We start from the raw sequence: 23,725 nt of genomic DNA, 5'->3' as shown, positions 1-23,725 counted from the left end.
TCCTAATACAGCATGACAAGAAAATCCTCTAAATATTAATGATTAACCTGTTGAATTGGAGATATTTATGAAGTCATTGAGAGGTGAACTATCTGCTTCAATTACCTTTGGTAAATGAAATAACCAAACAATCATTCATTTTCTGATATAGCTATAAAACTAATCTGAAAAGTTTTCAAAATAAATCACTTAAAAAATGTATCATGTGTACCTTCTAAAAATGAAACCTACATCTGTCTCTGAGTTGTGAAGAATATGTATTAAGAGAAAGCACCCCAACAGGCACTGCTTGTGAAGGTTCCACCATTAGACTGCATGAGGTAGGGAGCATGCAGAGCCACTTGAAGAAAAATTCTCTCTTACATTAAGAACATTCTGCCTAAAGAAATTCAACTTAGTGCACACCCTGAAAGAACTTAAGTCAACATACTATACATGTACCACTGAATTTAAAATAATTTAGCCTACAAATCAGAATTTTGTTCTTATTAAATTTTTAAAAGGAAAACAGAACTGAAAGATTAAATTTAAGCAATGTACTTTTTCATGGAAACAGGATTCATTCATCCAAGTTTAATCTTACATTTAAGAATTTTATTACTAATACCTTTCATATTTTACCCCCTACATTTGCAAAATAGTCTTAATGTTTAGAATCCTGTTTATAGATTATGTGTCATTTCCAATGTATTTGTATTAGCTGCAAATACCAGCGTACCAGGTCTTCACAAACTTGCTTGATGCCCATTCAAATGCAGTAGAATTCACTTCTTTAAAAACAAGTTTCATATGTCTGACACCTGATATTTTTAAAGTTTTTCCTTTGTTCTAGCTATCTTAAAAAAATCAAAATTAAAATAAGTTACTTTTGATATTAATGTTACACTTTGCATACCTTGGTATGTAGGAAATGGGCTCCACACACCTAATAGGCTTTTAACTCCCTATAAAACTGAGAAGCATTAGACAACACTGGGATTCTCTACATAAGCAATGTATTTTTCAGTCACGTTAGCTCACCTGAGGTAGCTAAAGTCAACTCAAACTCCCCTCTCAGTGCCCATGTAGACACAGTTTAACATCATTTAAGACGGTTGCACAGTGGATTCGATTAGGCAGTTAAGACATAATGCTGACTTGCTCACATCCCATCCTTTCCCAAAGAAAGGGACTGTGATGTCACAAACCCAAAATTATTATTTCACTAAAATAAGAAAAACTAGAAGCTAAACTAGGAGAAAATAAACTTCAAAGAAATTGTTATTAATACAATGTTATAATTGAGAGTTCACACTTACAAAATTGTAATTCCCACAGCAACCTTAATTCAGTGTTCTTACACATGTAGTATTTTCTATGTATTATATATTATGTGTTAATTTTTATGTCTCATTACTTTACTGTAATGTACCACATAAGTGATGGAAATCACATATCTCAAAATGTGTAACTCACTAGGTGGAGTGTGTTATCTCTTTCCCTCTATGCCCAATCAACTGTGAACAGTTAAAGATGTAAGCTAGAGAGCCAGGTTCTTTAGCTGAGGCTGTAGAGACTCATGCTTTTAGCTCTGGAGGTCTTCAGTTCAGTTTCTGGTTTCAGCCAAGATGGCAGCCATTCCTCAAGCACTAATATGTCAGCAGATAATTTAGAGCTTGTGAGAACTGAAACTTCCCTTCCAGAGAGTTTAGTAGATGCACTGGAACTTGGCTTTAGCCAAGCAGAACTTCAGCCTATGCCACTCTGGAGAAGAGGAGGTTACTTATCTGTAACTGGAGGTTCTTCGAGATGCGTAGTTCCTATCTGTATTCCACCAAGAGTTATATGCATGCACCATGCATCTAGACCTGGAGATTTCAAAAGCAGTAGCATCCGTTGGTCCGTGCATGCACCCTTGCTCTGCTTCATGGTTTCGTCCAAAAAGACATAAAGGACAGGATGGACCAACCGTGCCCTCAGTTCCTTCACTACCACAAATCAAACAGATCCGCAACAGAGGGGAAGGAATGCAGGGCTGGAATACAGGTAGGGACCATACATCTCGAAGATCCTCCAGTTACAGATAAGTAATCTCCTCTTCTTTGAGCGATGTCTCTATTGTATTCCACTGAGGGTGATTAACAAGCAGTACCTGGTTAGAAGGAAAGAGCGAGGAAGACAATGAAATCACGTAATGGAGAACAGCCACGCCGAATGAGGCATCCATCGTAGAGTCTTCCGCTAAGGCTTATGGGAAGAGAAGGTATGTACCGAACTCCACGTGGCCACCCTAAATATGTCCATAATCAGTCCATTGTGAAGCACAGCTGTAGTCTATGCTTGCACTCTCGTGGAATGGACTTATACCCCAAGGGGTGATGACAGTAATGATAACTAACAGCAGAGCATAATGCACCCCGAAAGGCACATAGAGATCCCTTTGAGTGAAGGTCACTTGACCTTTAATCCTTTCCGCTAGAGCAATAAACAGTCCAGGGAACTTTCTGAGTGATTTCATCCTCTGCAGGTAGAAGGCCAGGGCCCTGTGGACACTGAGGGAGTGAAGGTGTTGTTCCTCCGCTGAAGTGTGAGGCTTCAGAAAGAAAGCAGGTAAGTGTATGGGCTGGTTGAGATGAAAGCAGGATACACTCCAAGTTTTTGCCAAAGGTTGTAAGTGCAGGGAAACCTTGTCCTTAGGGAACTTAGTAAAAGGAGGGTTTTCCATTATAGCCTCCAGTTCGCCTACCCTTCTTGCAGAAGTAATAGCTACCAGGAAGGCAACCTTCCTGGAAAAGAGAGACAGGGAGCAGGAGGCCATACGTTCAAAGGGCAATTTCATCAATACCGAGAGGACAAAACTGATTAGCCTTGCTGGGGGAATGGTTGGTCCCATTGCAGAGCAAAGGGTTGAACAGGCGGCTAAGTCTAGAGGAGATCTGGTAGTCTGACCTGGTAGTCAAGTGATGCGTAAAGACAGAATGCCCCTCCACAAGAGGGTGCAAGACACTGCCAGTGGCTACATGAACCTTGACGGAGTTGAGAGCAAGTCCTGAAGCCTTCAGGGACAGGAGATAGTCCAGAAGAGGAGGGATGGCCATGTGCTCAGGGGCAAAACCCCTCTGCTGGGCCCATAGGGTGAAACGCTTTCATTCAGCCCTATAGGACCCACCTCGTGGACTCTTTTCTGCTACTTGAGAGGATGTCTTGTACAGCTGATGAACATTCCTGCTCTAGAGGAAGATGTCTGTTCAAAAACCAAGCTCTTAGGTGAAGCATCTACAGATTAAGATGCCTGATCCTGCAGCTATGTTGCGTGAGGAGTTCCAAGAAAACTGGCAGTGGAAGCAGGGGACACGTCAACATGCACTGGAGGAGGGGAAACCAGAAACTGTGAGGGCAGAATGAGGCGATCAGAATGACCATCGCTCTCTCCTGTCTGATCTTGTGTAGGTCGTGTGGCAGGAGCAGTAGGGAAGGAAAGTCATAAACGATTTGGTCTGACCAGCGGATAACTAGGGCACTGCCTTGAGAAAGGGCGCTGATCTCCTCTTCCTCTCCACCCCCCGCCCAGCCCCTGGAGCAGTACTGGGTACATTTGCTGTTGGTGTGGGATGCAGGAAGTCCCAGGTCAGAGTCCCGCAGCGGTCAAAAAGGTCAGCAGCCACAGTGTCATGAAGGTCCCATTCATGGTCAGCCATGAATTTCCTGCTGAGAGAGTCCAACATTATATTCCGAGTCCCAGGAAGATACACTGCTGACAACAGGATTTTGTGGGTAATGCACAAATCCCAAAGACAAACAACTTCCGCACAGAGCACTGACAACATCATGGTCCCATTTGTTGATGTAGGAAATGGTGGGGATAATTGTCCGACACAATGAGAACATGACAGGAGTGAATGGATGGGAGAAATGCACTAAATGTTCTCCGTACTGCCTGAATTTCCAGGATGTTGATATGCATTTGGGATTCCTGAGTGTACAGCTGCCAACCCTCCAGGACTGGCCTGGAGTCTCCAGGAATTAAAGATTAATCCTTATTTAAAAATTATGAATCTCCAGGAATACATCCAAACCAAAACTGGCCACTCTACCTGAGTGACTCAAGTCCCGTGTCATGTGCTCACCCATGTGGGCGCCCCATCCGATGAGTGACACATCCATGACAATCGTCATGCTTGGTGATGATGAGAAAAAGGCTATCCTGATACAGACATGACCTGGGTTTGTCCACCATTAGAGGGAGGAGACAATCTTGGGGGCAGGGGAACTGTCAGTAGGAAGTCCATGGTATGGTGCACAGGAGAATAGGCCCTCAGAGCCACGCAGTTGCAGGCAGTGAAAGCAAAGACAAGAGAAGGCGGTAATGTACGTGCAGGTCGCCATGTGACTAAGGGAAAGGCAAATCCTGACCGGAACAGAAGGATTGGAGACCACCTTGGTAACTGGTTCTTGTAGAGTCTGGAAGCTGTCCTCCAGTAGGTAGGCACATGCAGAGACTACACCGATGTGGGCCCCAATGAATTCTAGGGACTGTGTGGGATGAAAACTTGATTTTTCAACCTTTACACTCACCCCCAGTGAGGAGAGGAACGTGAAGATCATGGAGGTTAAGACTCGAGCCTCTGCTTTGGATCACGCTGCTATCAGTCAGTCGTTGAGATAAGGGAATATAATGATCCCTTGACATGGAGATGGGTCCCTACTACCGAGAAAACTTTGGTGAAGACCACAGAGCACTGGTGAGTCCGAACAATAGAACCCTGTATTGGAAGTATTGAGGACCTGCCATGAATCTAAAGAAATGTCTGTGGGTAGGATGGATGTCTACATGAAAGAAAGCATCCTGCATATCAAGAGCCGTAAACCATATGTCCTTTTCTAGCAAAGGTATGATGGCTGCTAGGATGACAATACAAAACTTTGGCTTGCATATGAAGTGGTTGAGATGACTGAGGTCTAAGATCAGTCTCCACCCGCCCTTCTTCTTGAGAACCAGGAAATAGGTGGAATAGAACCCTGCGTCCTCATAGGTCATAGGAACAGGTTCAAACATTCCCCCAGCAAGGCTAATCCATCCCTGGTGACCCCATTGACCCACTTTGTGGTCCCAACCCACAGTTTGAGAACCGCTGATTTAGTGAATAGAGCCAAGTAATTTGAGATTTGAAACTGAAGGCTGACAGAGGACAAGACCTTTCGACCCAGAAGGTCCAGTCACTTGCCCTCTTTAGCCACTAAGGTGGAGCATGGGTGGTGCTGCCAGACTCGCTCCACCGCTGCCTCTGTGACCAGGGAATTGGATGGGGGACGGGGGGGGGGATGGGTGAAAGAACAGAAACTCAAACCCCTCTGCAGGCACATAGTACCTCTTTTCTCTGCTCCCGTGGGGGTGGGGATGTAAGTGGTCGGAGTGTGCCAGACAGTCTGAACTGGTTGAAGAATGCTGTAGGGCATGGGATTCCTGTTTTGGGATCAACTGTAAGTCTCTGCTTCCTACACAAAGAACAAGCAACATAAGATGACTATTAAACTCTGAGCAGCAGAAGCTTAAGTATTGCTTGTCACAGAACTCCAACCAACTGGCACTGAAGTAGTACCGGCAATGCCTTTACTGTACTGATCTTCAATCTGATCTAAGGATGAATAGGAAAAATCCAAACTTGGATGCACAGAATGGGGTAGAGAAAATGGAAACCAGTGCGCACACACAAGTTCTGTTAAAAACAAATAAAGTATTAGTGGTTTTGAAATTCCATAAGCATTTTATTGATATATCAACTGCATGTGTTTTAGGAAGTTCCTATACACTACAGTGACAGGTGCTACAGAGAACTGTAAGATATTGTAGTTATTACTGCACAAAAGTTGTATGTAGAAAACATTTCCAACATTACCAGGTAAAAATGGTGACTTTTTCTTTATAACCTTTTTCTCTTTTTTATCCATCTTATCTGGGCTTTCTTGCTCTTTATCTTGTTCTGCATTATTAGGGTCAGCTTGATGACTAGAAAGATTCTGAACATCTGGATTGTGATCCTGAGTTGTAGGATTCTTAGCCTGGCTGCAGTCTGTAGGATGCGCTGAGACTGGAATTGAAGATAGCCCACTGTTTTCTAAGGCTTGCTAAGGCAAAACAAAACTAGAAGATTAGGAAAGAAAAACTACACAAGTTATTCTAAACCTCTGCTCAAACAACTATAAAGGAGATTCAATACAGTTATGATTAATGGCATTTAATCAAGTTTCTTACAACTACAAAATTTTAGCTGAATTTCAAAATTGCAAAGATTTAGAGATCTTTCCTGTACAAAGGTGGTAAACAGTAATATGTTTAGCTAATCACATTATTCAACTGGAACTGTTTTTTTCCAGTAATTTGTGTACATTACATTATTCGACTGGAACTGGATTTTCTCCAGCAATGTGTACAAGCAATGACTCCCCAGAAAACTAATCAGATCTACAAAGCCCAATTAAAAAGATGTTTTCTCTTAAATCTCCATTCAAATTCTCATTTTTATCAGTTACTTCTAATTTAAAAAACAATAAGAACTAGATTTTTTTTTAAATTGTATTCCATTAAAGTTGGAGAGATAATATGTTAAATTGTACTCCAAAAATACAGACCTATACATCCAATAACTGGAAAAACTAATCTCAAAGCAGAACAATTTCTTCTCTTTTGGTGGGGAGAGGGTAGTTAGGATTCATAGAATAAGGGTATGTTTACACTACAAATGCTAGCCCATCAATCTAGTGGTGTCTACACTGAGGCTTAGGTCAGCTTAGTTACATCGCTCAGGGCTCTAAAATTTTTCACAGCCCTGAGCGCTATAATTAACCTGACCTAAGTTTGTAGTGTAGATAGCCCTTAGGCTTTCATCCTATTTCATTGTATCCGCAGAAAACCCCACTGACCTGATAGGGCTCTGCTCAGGGATAACAGCGCATTGCAGAATTAAGGCCTGAATGTTTCAAAAAGGGGTTCAGATGAATACTGTGGTTGGCTGGTGCTCAAGAGAAGAGACACTAATACATAAATCGTGCGCAACCTTTTCAGCTTGAAGACTGAACAGATCTGAGAAAGATCAAGGGGCCACGACCACTATTTAAGATTAATGTTTTCTGTCCTGTTCTGTTCCCTTTCTTCCAGCTGAGCCCCGGATGCTACAAAAGAAGCATTAAGAGGCAATTGGAGAGCAGTGAGTTTGAAAGAGGGTTGATCCAAATAGTCCAGCTTAAACATCACAGGGTGCAGCTCAGGGAACAAATTCTCAATTCATAATCAAATAGAAAATGTCTTAACATGCTCATCCTGGATGGCCGCAATTTAGGTCCTTGAATGCCACAAGTAGTCCATGGACCACAGAAAAACAAAACAAAAAAAAGGACAACCTTAATTTTAAAAAATATTTAGTGTCATTCACTTCCAACTAGTATTTACTGCATTCCAATCTGATCGCATAATGGGGCCAAAGAAACATCTTGCTGCACTCTGCACTTTCATTATTTCGATTTTTCCTGTTAGGCAAAGAAGTCAATTCAGGCATACAAACACCTTATTGTTGTAATCAACTGCTGATTTCACTAGAAAGATAAGATAATTACAAAGACACTGTTGAAAGACACTACTTATTATGTAAATACGCCCTACCTGCAAAATGTCTCGATTGAGTCCCACTGCAATATTGAGTTGCTGGCCAGGTTGCTGGGGCTGGTTATTTTCTACTGGACCTGGCTCTGACAGCTCAAGGAGCTGCTGGATGACATCTGTTACAGCCTGTTGCCCTTGTTGACCTGCAGCTGAAGTTACTTGGTTTTCTGTCTGTTGAAGAAGTGGAGACCGAAAATGTGTGGCCTGAAATATACAGCAGTATATGTGTAACGGAAAATGAAAGAGATAAGTATAAAGAAAGTTTGACTTACCAGTCTATTTTCTTTATCTGAAATATGTCTGCTAATTGTCCATTGTGGGGATGTCCACTCATGTAAGACTGGGGAGTTTACAGAGCTGTCATTCAAGGACTGCTGTTCCACTAAAGGACTGCTCCTCTAGTCTCCTTCCGGAAGGAGTTTTCCCCAAGCTATACAGCTGTAAGCTTACAGCTTGAATTAAGTTTATGATAAAATATTGGCCCCTCACCCATTCTCACAGCTTGGGGACCTATTTTGAATGATTGAATTTTGCAAGTAAGGGTACACAAAAAAATAAATGTAATCACAAAAAATACTTCAAAAAGCTTTTATTTTTTATCAAAAATACGTAAGTATATTAGTAAACTGTCTAGCATATTTAATAAAAGTAATGATGCCTCTGTGATACACAGTTTCAGAGTTAAACTCAACTGTTAAGCCTTTGTGAAACAGACTATTGTATATATGTGTGAATTGGTAATACAGTCCACAAATTATATAAAATAAACTCTCTGTGAATAAGTGTATAATCATATTGGTAGACCTATTGCTGAGAAAGAAAGTCAACAGTGGCCATCCAGGATTTCCCTTTTCCCCTTGAAACCATGTACAGGGCTGGAAGACCTGGGACAGCCAACCCTGATTACTAAGAAGCCACATTTGGAGAAATCAGGAGATTTCCCTATAAAGATCAGCAGGAAGCTGCAAGAAGGGGGGAATGCTCAGGGATCAGAGACTGCTAGGAGTGAGCAGGCTCCAGAAGAAAGTCCCAGGAGTTAGGACTGAGAGTCCAGCCACATAGGGCCTGGAGTGGTCTACCAAAGTATGGAAGCAAAACCTTCATTCTGTATGGACTTTGTTTTGGAATCTTGATTCTTCTTTGAAGTTTTATTTAGGTTAATATGTTCAGTCCCCAAGGAGAGGTATTTCTGACCAAGAAAAAACCTTGGTGATGTTTTATTTCAACAGTCCAAGAGGGGAAATTGGAGGCTCTCCGCCTGCAGTCTGCCCACAAGACTGCCTTATATTACAGGCCTCCTTAACCAATCCTTCATTGTAGGAAAGTGGCCAACAAAGGTGAGCCATCTGGTCCCATCTCTACCACTTTCTTTCAAACAACTTTTATTGTATTGTATAGAGTAAGTTATTACTTCTAATAAAATTACTTCATACTTAGGGTGCTTTGCAGACTTCCAGTGTCCCTGTCATCTGCTTTAAGCAGGAGACCACCTTTTATCACTTCCTGTTGACAGATAGTGCTCTTCCATTTATCTGACACTTTGGTATTCAGCAGAAGCTAACAATTATTTTACTTGGCTCTCAGTTTTACGTCTCAGTCACTATAGTTGAGACACTATCTTCCGCCAGCAAGCCATCTGGAGTTTGTTTGTTTTAAGAGAGTACCTGGGGGCACCTGCCACAAAGAAAAATAATATAGACATGATCCGAAAGACAATTTTATAGATTTATCCGTACTGGGGATCAATTCTTCAGCTCTTTGCAGAAATATTTTGGTCTAAATGAACAACAGGCACAGGGTACTGATTGCTTTCTTCTTAAAAGCCTCCCTCACTTTATATGCCAAGTCCCTTGGAAAATCTCCTTCAATAACAATTACAAGGTTATTAATTTAAAAACAAAAACAAAAAAAGATAGTGATAATACAGCAACATTCTTCAGACAAGTCAGGTTTATCTTTTTGATTTTGTTTTAATCTACAATCTTCTGCCTTTATATGAGGAAATTCATCCTCCTTGTAATAACCTGTTCCAGGCTAGAAAGTAATAGACCATAAAACGTCCTCTCTGAACTATAAAGGTAATGCCTCCTTCAGTTTTTTCACTTCTTTGATTCAACCTCTTTTTACTCCAAAAATTTAAATAACTTTTGAATGACAAAGTACAATGATGAAAATAATTTTTGTTCTAGTCTAAAAATCAAACTTCTCCACCCATCTTGGCTCGCTCCCTTTTTCTTTTCTCTTCATCCTTAGAAAGAAGGGTGAAGAACAAATCCAAGGACTCATTCTTCAGCTAATTTTATTTTTCCTTTTTAAAACCTGGAATAAAACAAACAGGGTGGCTAGCCTTATTCTTTCCACTTAACTTGAAAACCACTCGAATATACACTTACTCAGAGAGCTTTTCTTTTATTTCCTTAACAATAAAAAGGATACTGCAACATACATTCGCTGGCCATGCAGTTCTGTTCTTGAGCATACACAGACTAATATTCACTTCTGTTCCTCAAGCAATGAGGAGCCACCTTATCGCTTCAGGGTGCACTAAGTAGAGTCCTGTCTGCATACTACCAAAGTTGGTTCAGGATGAATTTCACTTAGTCTTTCACTGTAATTTTGTTTTCCATTTTGAAAAGCTATTCCTCCACGGCTCTTTCCATAGCTGAAACACTCTCTTGCAGACCTGATAGGGTAAAGACCTTGCCTTCACATTTTGTGATGATTCCAAATAATTAGGATAAAAAAAAAAATTGTTTCACCTTGCAGTTCCCTCCTTGGAATTGGATGAATAGTTCTGAATCAACATTAAAAAAAGTGAGCTGACACTCACAAGAATAGATATTTGTCACCCTGTACATACACACACACACACGCAGTGTTTATCTTTGTTCATCTTATTGAGGATCAGGGTGGCACGATCTCTGCTCAGATCTCAATTTGACAGAAACTCTGTCTAAACAGATTAACAATAATACATATATTCTTCATTTTGTACTTACTGCTGTTAGACCACAGAAAACAATTTTATATACGGAGGTGCAACAACTTCAGAAATAGTACTTTCTGGGAGCAGAATGTAGCAGAGATCCTTAGAGGAGCAAGCAGTCCTAGTTTGACAGCTCTATAAGCTGCCCATTCTTCAGCAAGAGGAGGACAACCCTTCATTGAAGGGCTGGCAGAACATAATATTAAGGGGAAAACAATCGATTAGACAATTTAGACAGCATGTGTGTGCATCTGCACTTACACATTAGACTAGGTGTTATGTATGTTTGTATATGTTCACACATAGGTCATAATGTTTCAATGAAACCACAGAAAAATTTTACAAAAAGAAAAGGAGTACTTGTGGCACCTTAGAGACTAACCAATCTATTTGAGCATGAGCTTTCGTGAGCTACAGCTCACTTCATCGGATGCATACCGTGGAAACTGCAGCAGACTTTATATATACACAGAGAATATGAAACAATACCTCCTCCCACCCCACTGTCCTGCTGGTAATAGCTTATCTAAAGTGATCATCAGGTTGGGCCATTTCCAGCACAAATCCAGGTTTTCTCACCCTCCACCCCCCCCCCACAAATTCACTCTCCTGCTGGTGATAGCCCATCCAAAGCGACAACTCTTTACACAATGTGCATGATAATCAAGTTGGGCCATTTCCTGCACAAATCCAGGTTCTCTCACCCCCTCACCCTCCTCCCAAAAACCACACACACAAACTCACTATCCTGCTGGTAATGGCTCATCCAAAGTGACCATTCTCCCTACAATGTGCATGATAATCAAGGTGGGCCATTTCCAGCACAAATCCAGGTTTTCTCACATCCCCCCCACCCCCATACACACACAAACTCGAGTTTGTGTGTGTATGGGGGTGGGGGGGATGTGAGAAAACCTGGATTTGTGCTGGAAATGGCCCACCTTGATTATCATGCACATTGTAGGGAGAATGGTCACTTTGGATGAGCCATTACCAGCAGGATAGTGAGTTTGTGTGTGTGGTTTTTGGGAGGAGGGTGAGGGGGTGAGAGAACCTGGATTTGTGCAGGAAATGGCCCAACTTGATTATCATGCACATTGTGTAAAGAGTTGTCGCTTTGGATGGGCTATCACCAGCAGGAGAGTGAATTTGTGGGGGGGGGGTGGAGGGTGAGAAAACCTGGATTTGTGCTGGAAATGGCCCAACCTGATGATCACTTTAGATAAGCTATTACCAGCAGGACAGTGGGGTGGGAGGAGGTATTGTTTCATATTCTCTGTGTATATATAAAGTCTGCTGCAGTTTCCACGGTATGCATCCGATGAAGTGAGCTGTAGCTCACGAAAGCTCATGCTCAAATAGATTGGTTAGTCTCTAAGGTGCCACAAGTACTCCTTTTCTTTTTGCGAATACAGACTAACACGGCTGTTACTCTGAAACCAGAAAAATTTTAGTTACCATTTCCATAATGTTCCCCCATTATATTTATAAAAGTGCCAAGATTTCCTTCCAGGCTGTAACTTTGAATGCTTATCATGTAGCCAACTTATAATACAGCACAAAGAGCCAAATGTTTTATTACTATTCCATAATAAAGAGGTCTGCCATCCAGTCCTTTTAAGAATAAGAAAGCATGGTATTGTTTAGCTTTCAAAAAAAAAAAAAAAAAAAAAAAACCTTTTACTCTTTCCTATCATAAAAATAGTAAAGAACTGTATTTGTCAGACCCGTAATCAACAAGGGTTTGTACCATTTACAAAAAAAAAAAGTGCATTTTAGTGAAAGCAAAATATTTACAAAAGTTTTCACACTTAAGACCCTAAGAGATTTAATACCCAATTTTGAGAGGTGCAACCCACTGACTTCAAATTTGAGTTGTAGGCAGTAACATATGAAAATCTGACGTTTTTACCAAGAGCAAATGTATATAGCAATGGGAATGCTAATCAGGTGACTATGTGGCTGAAATACCTGCCCTCATCAACTGTTCTGGGGATGAAGTCCTGAGGGAAAAAAAAGAAGTACAGTAGACTAAAGTTTCCCCCTCAATCTCTACCACTCAGTCTTTGCTAGCCACCTGCTCATTGCTGATTCTGCTCTGGTTGCTGAGTTACTAAATAGCGGACTCCTTTCTCTGAACACCTGCTTCTTTCTGGAGCCCCACTCAACATCTCTATTATAATGAGGAAGCAGCAAAGGCTAGAAGCAATGTAAATTTAGACCACCAGGGTGCTCACTGACTGCTTAATCACCAGCTGCATAAGAAATGGTTTCGCCTATCCATTAACGATAAGAGGGGGAAAACGGGTGACCAGTTAAGAACATAAGAATGGCCACACTGAGTCAGACAAAAGGTCCATCTAGCCCAGTATCCTGTCTTCTGACAGTGTCCAATGCCAGGTTCCCCAGAGGGAATGAACAGAACAGGTAATCATCATGTAATCCATTCCCTGTCGCCCATTCCCAGCTTCTGGCGAAGTTTTCCCTTGAGTATTGTTTGAAAGCTTTTGAATAATCTGACATTTACATACATGACAACTGCATCTTATTCATATTAAGCCCTTGTCTTTCTTAAGCACCAAGCTGTCATGCAAAATATATAACAAATGCCACTTGCAAACCTAATGGACTATGTATACTGTATTCCAAAGCATTCTAGCTAAAATATCCTTCGTAAGAAAGTATTTTTGAGTCCTAATTTTATTTCTTCTATATAACAATACCTTTCTCCTCTCAGGTAATCTACTTATTTTTGATTATTTATAAGTTCCCCACTTTCCACCAAACAAAGGTAGTTGAGCTTGTAGAGACTGATTCAACAAAACAAGTTGAAATCTTCCAAAGAAAGCAATATATTTTAAAAGACTGCCTTTTATGAAGGTCAGGGATGGGGGTTTTAATTATAAAATGATATATTAAAAAAGCATTTCAAAGTACACCGTCTGCCACCAGCTCTTATGCTGGTGCTTCCTAGAGAGTCCTTGGAACGCAGCCTTGAAGTTCTCTTCCACAGTTCCTGCATTGCATGAGTCCTCCCTAATGGATGCACTCCCTAATGCTTTTAGAACCCTTTTTATGGTACACTAGTTATCTTACCCACCATACAGGGACTGGAATGGGAGTATCTGACATGTGTTTTCCAAGAGTTTTTGCATGGAGTTGTGTATGCAGTTATCAGGAAATGTTTATGAATTGACTTGTTATACTCCGAATTAACCATTTACAAGAATTAACAGATTTTCATTCACAAATTGGGCACAGCATTATATAAGGCCCTTTAATCAAATATCAATCCACCTTCCAGAGGACTGTGTGTTTGTTAATACATAATATTAGTAAATGTTTGCAAAGTTCTGAGAGCTGCAATTCCCCTTTTAACATGCCTGCCATCTCAGTACTGACACAAATAAATTAAGAAAATCTCTATACTTACATTCTTCCATTTATTATCAACAGGTTGCATCAGGTTAGCAGGAGACGTCATTAGAGGCTGGGCCACAGGATCCTACAAACAGAAGAATGGCAAAGACAGTAAGCTACTGTATTAAATGAAAAAAAAAACATACACTTTATATTAAAGTTAAAACTTACAAATTAGCTTTCAATAACATCAAAACCACAGCTAGAGTAAAAGAGACACTTTAGGGGTTGGATAGATATCCAGGGTTCTCTTCATAATGCATATACATTAACTTAGGGGTTCTCACAACAAATTTTTTGGTGGCCTCAGAGTGCAGCCACCAACGCTTGCTGGTGGCCACTCTGAGAATTTTTCCTGAAGTACTTAATTCACTTTAAGAAAAAAAACAAATAAATATGCAAATATACATGTCCATTGCCATTTATTCGTGTAGGGCTAAGTTCCCTCTAAGCTGTGAGTCTGGGCGAGTGCCCAGCAGGCTATTAAATGCTGCACACTTCAGATGTCCCTCCCCCCACTGCCATAGTGCTCCTGATCTCTGCCTTGAAGCTGCTCCCGGGAGCGTCCTGCTTGCTGCGCAGGAGGGGGAGGGGGCACTGATGTCAGGGTGTCCTCCTCTGCCCACTCCTGTACCCCATCTCCGCAGAGCAGGGGGAGAGGGAAGCTTGCTGGCAGCTGCTGCTGTGTCAGAACATGCCAATCTACTTAAAAGGGCAGGTCTCTCTGAGAGCAGGTCTACACTATGGGGCTAAGTCAACCTAAATTACGCAACTCCAGCTATGTGAATAATGTAGCCAGAGTCAACATACTTTAAGGACAACTTATTGTGGTGTCTACACCGCCCTAGGTTGACGGGAGAAACTCTCCCGTTGACTTACCTTATGCTTCTCGTTCCAGTGGAGTATCGGAGAGCTATCAGCAGTCAACATAGCGGGTCTTCACTAGACCCGCTAAATCAACCGCCAGTGGATCCATCGCTGCAGCGTTGATCCACAGTAAGTAGAGACAAGGCTCCCCCCCCACACACACACACACAGTCTTTCACACTCACCTCCCAACACATTGTATTGCTGTTGTTACTTCTTCCAATGTGTGTTATTTTAGTTTTTTGACTGGTCTATGCATTTCATAATCTTTATTCCTCTCTTATGCTTAAATTTAATTCTTTGAGTAGTGAGTTCTAAAATGCCTAACCCGTCCTGACTGTAGTAATTATCCTTATGGTAATTTTTGAAAAATATATATTATATCTAGGTTTTTGGTTTCTGCTGGTGGCACACATCCGCACATTATCTCAATATGGGGCACATAAAATTCTTTCTGCACATGGATGGAAAAAATTAAAGGGAACACTGATATAGGGTTGTTGGGTTTTTTTGCAGACTCAATAATAAAAATAATGTACAGTTGCCTCTATTCTTTACTGGACCTAAACAGAATAAAAACAAATAAGTTTTCACGTTCTTGTCTTTTGCTGTTGTAGTTTCTTTAGCTTTTTTGGTTGCTTCTTTTTTTTAAAGACTTGCTAGCTAGTAAGTCTGCTTCTTTGAAAAGTGATATTTGTACATTTGTTAATATCATTTTTCACAGCAGCAGACTTGCTAGCTAGCTGGGAGGTAGCAAAAAGTGATATTAACAAACCATACAAATATCACTCTTCACAACAGACTTACTCAGTCATGGCAAGCCAGGGGACAAATTAAGCCGTGGATGAGCCGATCAGTGGGGAGGCAACAGGGGCCAAAGGTGATGGGGGTGGGTTGGTGAGCCTCTGGCCAGCACCCACTGCCATGCAGCTGGATGCCAGAGCCGGAACCCAAAGCTTGGTGGCTGGCACCACGCAGCCAGGATCGGAGAACTTGGCTGAAACCCGAAGTTGGAGAATGCAGCAGGGGCCAGGGGCAACTGGAAGGGGGTGGTTAGCCCACTTCTGCCACCACTTGGCTGCTGGGGCTGGATCTGGTGGCCCCATAGCCACAGCCTGAAACCTTTCGGCTGAGGGACGGAGCCTGCCACCATGTGGCCATAACCCAGGACCAGAGGAGGCAGCGGGGGGCCAGGGGTGGGGTTAAGCCAGGGGACAGAGCCAGGTGATGGTGCCTGCCACCCCATGGCTGAAGCCGGAAACCCAAGTCCCACTGCACCCGGCAAGGTGGTGAACTCACATCGGCTGCCTTCTCCTCTAGCATCTGTGGCTCCAGAGAAGGGCAGGGTGCGAGAGGTGATACTGCTTTGTCCCCTCCCCCGCACCCCCCATCACCACCCAGGCAGCTGTGGACACACGAAAAGAGAAACACTGTCCTAATATATGCCTTCCAGTAACCAGACAGTTACATTTAGTATCAAAGCAAGCTTCTTGGGTAGGATGTGTGCATAGATTTTTTTTTGTTTACTTGTTTGTTTTACTATTAATTAGCATTACCATTGTGCCTAGATGCCCCAGTCAAGGAGCAGAACCCGACTGTGCGAGGCACTCTGACAAACAAAGAACAAAAAATGGTCCCTGCTCCAAAGAGCTTATAATCCAAGTATAAGACAAGAGACAACAGATGGATACTGACAGACAATCCAAGGAAACAGAGAGATATGGGATATATGTATATCTATAGATAGAGAGAGAGAGAGAGAGAGAGAGAATATCAACTCCTGTCCCCAAATAGATACAAGTGAACTTAATAGTTGCAGGGAAAAATATGCTTTTCAAACAGTATTCACGCTTTTTAAAACAGAAAAGTAAATCCCTTGACCTTACAGTAATAATGCTATAACTTGTATAAACAAAAAAGCCATTTGGCTGCCTTTATTGTTATCTGAGCAATTCCTCCCACAAACTGCTTTCTAACATTCTGTTTCTAACACAACATTGCCCCCAAAGCATGCTAAGCTCTATATATCCAACTGGATTGAGACAAAATATAAGTCTCATTTGCTATGGTCGTTTTTAGAACCAAGCAGCTATTACTAGGTTTGGTTTTTCCCAAATCCTTGGAATTCAAAATGCATCAAGGTCAGCAAACTTTGGCAAAAAAAAAAATGGGGGTGTTATGTGACCTTTGGCTTCAGCCCCACGGGGCACGTCTACTGGGGCTCATGGCTTCAGCCTCACTCCTGTTGAAGCCCCAGGACCCAACAGGCACCTCCCATGGGGCTGAAGCCCCGAGTCCCAGCAGGCGCACTCCAGCTCTCGAACTTCTGAGGATTGTCATATGTGGCTCGGAGGGTCAGTAAGTTTGGCCACCCCGCTCTAGTGATTCTTTCTAAAGGAGAAAATCCTTAATTTTGATATCTTGAAATACTTATTCAGGATTGTGAAGTCCAGAAAGAGTCTTAAACCAACAACCTTCGTGGGGGATGAAGAAATACCAGGAATTCTTTGCTATCAATAGATTAGGAAGACAGCTTTTATGGATTCCCTTGATAGCAGAGGGTCCACCTTCTATAGGAAGACATTCTCATGAAATGAGTCTTTAAGGAGAGAGGGAGCGAGGAAGGAAGTGAGAGCTAGGACCTGGTGCAGAAGTGGTTGGATAATGCTGCCTGCTTCTTGTTTACAGTGTCACCTGCAAGTGAGAACAGGCGTTTGCATGGCACTGTTGTAGCTGGCGTAGCAAGATATTTACGTGCTAGATGCACTAAAAATTCATATGTCCCTCCATGCTTCAACCACCATTCCAGAGGACATATGTCTATGCTGATGATCATAGAATCATAGGACTGGAAGGAAACTTGAGAGGTCATCTAGTTCAAACCACTGCACTCATTGCAGGACTAACTAATAAATAGACCATGGGTTCTGCTCAATAACAATCCAAAGCGGTGCAGACAGAGCATGTTCATTTTCAACCTCTGAGTCAGATGCCACCAGCAGAAGGTTGATTTTCCTTTTTGGTGATTTGGGTTCTGTACTTTCCCCACCAGAGTATTGCTCTTTTAAGATTCTGAAAGCATGTTCCCCACCGCATCCCCCTCAGATTTTGGAAGGCACTTCAGATTCTTAAACTCTGAGTTGAGTGCTATAGCTATCCTAACGGTTAACTTTTTAAACAATATTTACATCCCTAATCTGCAGTGAAAGTGTTCTTAAAACAAATAACATGTGCAAGGTCATCATCCAAGACTGCTATAACATAAAATATATGGCAGAATTTGCATAACACAGAACAGGAGACATACAATTCTCCCCCCAGGAGTTCAGTCTCAAATTTAATTAATGCTTTTTTTTTTTCCTTTTTCTTTTTTTTAAACATGCTTCATCAGCATGCCCTCTGGACTGGTGGTCAAAGCATGAAGGGAGGGGAGGGATAGCTCAATGGTTTGAGCATTGGCCTGCTAACCCCAGAGTTGTGAGTTCAATCCTTGAGAGGGCCATTTAGGGATCTGGGGCAAAAATTGGGGATTGGTCCTGCTTTGAGCAGGGGTTTGGACTAGATGACCTCCTGAGGTCCCTTCTAACCCTGATATTCTATGATTCTATGACATAATGTTTAGCATATCTGGCAAGTAAATACCTTGCAATGTCTACTACAAAAGCACCATGCAAACGCCAGTTCTCAGTTTCAGGGGAGACTGAAAGTAAGACGTGGACAGCATTATCCCCCGTAAATGTAAACAAACTTGTTTGTCTTAGCAACTGGCTGAACAAGAAGTAGAACTGAGTGGACTCAGAGGCTCTAAAGTTTTATACTGTTTTATTTTTGAATGTGGTTATTTTTTGTACATAATTCTACATTTGTAAGTTCAACTTTCATGATAAAGAGAGTGCACAACAGCACTTGTATTAGGTGAATTGCAAAATACTATTTCTTTTGTTTTTCACAGTGCAAATATTTGTAATCAAAAATAAACGTAAAGTGAGCAGTGTACACTTTGTATTCTGTGTTGTAACTGAAATCAATATATTTGAAAATGCAGAAAAACATCCAAAAAAATTTAATAAATTTCAGTTTGTATTCTATTGTTTAACAGCGCAATTACAATTACAACTAATCGTGATTAATTTTTTTAGTGAATCGTATGAGTTAACTGATAGACCCTAGTCTATTCCACTTCAGGTGACTCCCAAACAGTTAACTATGGAGAAGCGTTCAGAATCTATCAGAAAAGTGACTGCAGAATAGCCCTCCCGAAGTCAGCATCATCCCTGGGGCCGATGAAATGGCATAGGCTTGGTAAATATGTGAATAGGAGTCTAGGCTCTACATATATCTGTCAACACAATGTTGTTTAAGAAGGCCACGAACGCTACTTGGGGATGTGCAGTTTTCTTGAAAGGCAGTGCTGATTTTACAATAACAATACGTCGAAATGCAGAAGGTGCATACGTCGAAATGCAGAAGGTGCTCAATCTAGAAATATGCTATGATATAACCACCATTCTGTTCATGCAGAAAACAAATAATTGCCGTGAAGATCTAAACGGTTTTGTCCTGTCCAAATAAAAGGCAAGAGCACAGCAGGCATCCAGGGAATGAAGTTTTATCTCATCCTTGTGAGAATGTGGTTTAGGAAAAAAGGTAGGTAAAAAGATGATGGTTGAGATGGAAATCAGTAACCAGAGAGAAACTTAGCAATCTTATCTTTGTATATAAAAAATAATCATATATATGGAGGGAATGCCATTAATGCTAGCAGTTTTCCAACCCTCCTAAGTGGAAGTAACTGCCACTAGAAAAGCAACCTTAGTCAACAATACCAGAGAGGATAAAAAGCCATTAGTTCAAACTTAGGAGCCATTAACATGGACAATACTAAGTTCAAATCCCACAGGGAAAATTGTCTCTCTAAAAAGAAAAAAGTCTAGATATTCCTTTTGAAAAATCTTACTGATACAGGATTTGAAAACATCTGATGGCCATGCACAAGAGGATAAAAAGCTGAAATTGCAGCAAGGTGTACTGTTAGATAGCTGAGACAAAGATCTGACTCATTCAGATGTAGTAAATACTCCAGAACATTCTGAATCCTTGCCTGGGCAGGAAAAACATTCCTCTTGCCCAGCGACAAACTTTCCTATTTGTGCAGGTAAGTGACTCAGGTGGACAATCTTCTACTATTTAATAAAATATTCTGCACTGCTAGTGAATAGTCTCTCTCTCCATTGAGAATTACCCTGGGCATCAAGGGTATAAGGAGGAAAAGCACAGAGCAGACCCACACTCTGTAACAACAGAAACGGATCTGTGAGCAAACCTAGACTTTATCCCGTTCTGCTGCAGAAACAGTGACATTCCCTGTTCCACTTCATAGTGAATAGGCCCACAGTTAGCATACCCCAAGTTTGAAAAAATGTCCATAGTGTGTCAATCTTCAGTGACCATTCGTGATCTCTGCTCAAGGATCTGCTGAGGTGATCTGCTAGAGACTTCTGGAACCCTGATGTTCTGAGTTATATTTCATTTTAGGGCTGTCAAGCAATTAAAAAAAATTAATCATGATTAAAAAAAATAACCGCGCTGTTGAACAATAATAGAATACCATTTATTTAAATATTTTTGGATGTTTTCTACATTTTACAAATATATTGATTTCAATTACAACACAGAATACAAAGTGTATAGTGCTCATTTTATATTTATTTTTGATTACAAATATTTGCACGGTAAAAAGAAATAGTAATTTTCAATTCACCTAATACAAGTACTGTAGTGCAACCTCTTTATCGTGAAAGTTGAACTCTCAAATGTAGAATTATGTATGAAAAATAACTGCATTCAAAAATAAAACAACGTAAAACTTTAGCGCCTATAAGTCCACTCAGTCCTTCTTCTTGTTCAGCCAATCACTCAGACAAACAAGTTGTTCACATTTGCAAGAGATAATGCTGCCTTCTTCTTGTTTACAAGGTCACCTGAAAGTGAGAACAGGAATTTGCATGGCACTGTTTTAGCCTGCATCGCAAGATATTTATCTGTCAGACGCGCTAAAAATTCGTATGTCCCTTTACGCTTCAACCACGCAGAGGACATGTGTCCATGCTGATGATGGGTTCTGCTCGATAACAATCCATAGTAGTGTGGACCGACATATGTTCATTTTCATCATCTGAGCCAGATGATACCAGCAGAAGGTTGATTTTCTTTTGTGATGGTTTGTGTTCTGTAGTTTCTGCATTGGAGTGTTGCTCTTTTAAGACTTCCGATTCAAACCTCGTCCCTCTCAGATTTTGGAAGGCACTTCAGATTCTTAAACCTTGGGTCGAGCACTGTAGCTATCTTTAGAAATCTCACATTGGTACCTTCTTTATGTTTTGTCAAATCTACAGAAAGTGTTCTTAAAATGCACAGCATGTGCTGGGTCATCATCCAAGACTGCTATAACATGAAATATATGGCAGAATTTGCATAACACAGAACAGGAGACATACAATTCTCCCCCCTCAAGAAGTTCAGTCTCAAATTTAATTAACAAATTTTTTTCTTTTGTAAACAAGCATCATCAGCATGGAAGCATGTCCTCTGGAATGGTGGCCGAAGCATGAAGGGGCATATGAATGGTTAGCATATCTGGCATGTAAATACCTTGCAATGCTGGCTACAAAAGCGCCACGTGAATGCCCATTCTCACTTGTAGGTGACATTGTAAATAAGAAGTAGGCAGTATTATCTCCCATAAAAGTAAACAAATTTGTTAGTTTTAGAAATTGGCTGAACAAGAAGTAGGACTGACTGGACCTGTAGGCTCTAAAGTTTTACATTTTTTTGTTTTTAAATGCAGTTCCGTAAACAAAAATAAAAAAATAAAAATCTACATTTGTAAGTTGCACTTTCACGATAAAGAAATTGCATTACAGTACTTGTATGAGGTGAACTGAAAAATACTATTTCTTTTATCATTTTTACTGTGCAAATATTTGTAATAAAATATAATATAAAGCGAGCACTGTACACTTTGTATTCTGTGTTGTAATTTAAATCAATATATTTGAAAATGTAGAAAAACTTCCAAAATATTTAAAAAATTTAAATTGGTATTCTATTGTTTAACAGCGCGAGTAAAACTGCAATTAATCGCGATTAAATTTTTTTTAGTTAATTGCATAAGTTAACTGCGATTAACAGACAGCCCTATTTCATTTTGAATGCAAAAATTCCAGAAAGGCTGGCTGTTACGAGGCTGTCAAGCTGATCTGCCCTGTCAGCTGATCTGTCAAGCTGATCCTCTCCACCCAGCCCCTCAGGTAAAACACTGCTGTCATATTGTCTATACGTATTTGAACATACTTGCCCTTTCTCTGGTGGAGAAAAACCTGGCAGAAAAACTCTGAAAATTGCCCTCAATTATACAACATTTGTGTGGGGGGTTTGTTTGCCCACAGACCTTGAGCTTGCAAGGGACACAGATGTGCACCCCAGCCCAAGGAAGATGTGTCCATGACCAGAGTCAAAGTAGGAAGGGAAGAGGAGGAGACAAAGAAACATTGAACTGGACTCTCTTCAAGGAAGATGGCACATTTGGCAGATCTGTGAATCAATGTGTCCAGAGGATGAGTTAATGGACAGTAGATGAATTTTAACCAGCCTTAAAGACATCTCAGGTATAGTTTGGCACACTGAGTCACCTACATGCAAGAGGCCACATATCCTAAAAGTTGCATCCAGTTTCTCATCATTGTTTGTAGATAAGCTTGGAGGAAACTGCATAATTCCAGGATCACTGGAAACCTGACCTGAGGAAGGTATGGCATTGTTGAGGTTGAATCTAGCAATGCTTCGAAAAACTCTATTCTCTGCACCGGAAAGAGAGTGTATAATCAGGCTCAACTGGTCAAATACAATCTGAATTGCTCTGATGCCTTCTGTTTTAGGAATGCCACCAAATAAGCCAGTCATCCAGATAGGGGTATACCTGAATAGCGATTCTGTGAAGAAGGGCAGCTACTCCAACCATGCATTTGATAAACTCTCTGGGAGCTGATGACAGACCAAAGGGGAGGACAATAAATCTGAGAAACCTGTTCTGGTGTGATGAATGACTACACGAGAGCAGCATACCAATCTTCAGGATTGAGTGATGGGATAAATGACAACAAGGATATCATACAAAACTATCTTTCTTATTTCAGAGTAACAGCCGTGTTAGTCTGTATTCGCAAAAAGAAAAGGAGTACTTGTGGCACCTTAGAGACTAACCAATTTATTTGAGCATAAGCTTTCGTGAGCTACAGATCACTTCATCGGATGCATACTGTGGAAAATACAGAAAATGTTTTTATACACACAAACCATGAAAAAATGGGTGTTTATCACTACAAAAGGTTTTCTCTCCCCCCACTCTACTCTCCTGCTGGTAATAGCTTATCTAAAGTGATCACTCTCCTTACAATGTGTATGATAATCAAGGTGGGCCATTTCCAGCACAAATCCAGGGTTTAACAAGAACGTCTGAGGAACAGTTGGGGGGGGGGGATAATAAACAAGGGGAAATAGGTTACTTTTTATAATGAATCAACCATTCCCAGTCTCTATTCAAGCCTAAGTTAATTGTATCCAATTTGCAAATTAATTCCAATTCAGCAGTCTCTCGTTGGAGTCTGTTTTCAAAGTTTTTTTGTTGAAGGACAGTCACTTTGAGATCAGAAATCGAGTGACCAGAGAGGTTGAAGTGTTCTCCAATTGGTTTATGAATGTTATAATTCTTGACATCTGATTTGTGTCCATTTATTCTTTTACGTAGAGACTGTCCA

The 23,725-nt window shown here is 40.9% G+C and overlaps 1 protein-coding gene across 7 annotated transcripts in view; it reads right to left on the bottom strand.

Moving 5' to 3' along the window:
* The window catches only part of ZNF236 (zinc finger protein 236), a 181,759-nt gene that overhangs the window by 103,590 nt on the left and 54,444 nt on the right, over positions 1 to 23,725 (bottom strand). For 6 of the 7 annotated variants that reach the window (XM_077810525.1, XM_077810520.1, XM_077810523.1 and 3 more), the window contains 3 exons: positions 14,056 to 14,127; positions 7,637 to 7,840; positions 5,877 to 6,105 (listed from right to left, as the gene is read on the bottom strand). In XM_077810525.1, the coding sequence (XP_077666651.1) occupies positions 5,877 to 6,105; positions 7,637 to 7,840; positions 14,056 to 14,127 (505 nt within the window). The remainder of the gene's footprint in view (positions 1 to 5,876; positions 6,106 to 7,636; positions 7,841 to 14,055; positions 14,128 to 23,725) is intronic. The other variant, XM_077810522.1, reaches the window with a different exon arrangement.

The sequence above is a fragment of the Eretmochelys imbricata genome, chromosome 2 (assembly GCF_965152235.1).
Source record: "Eretmochelys imbricata isolate rEreImb1 chromosome 2, rEreImb1.hap1, whole genome shotgun sequence".
NCBI classification, from domain to species: domain Eukaryota; kingdom Metazoa; phylum Chordata; order Testudines; family Cheloniidae; genus Eretmochelys; species Eretmochelys imbricata.
Note: the sequence above shows the minus strand (reverse complement) of the source record. Positions and strands in the feature narration are given on the sequence as shown.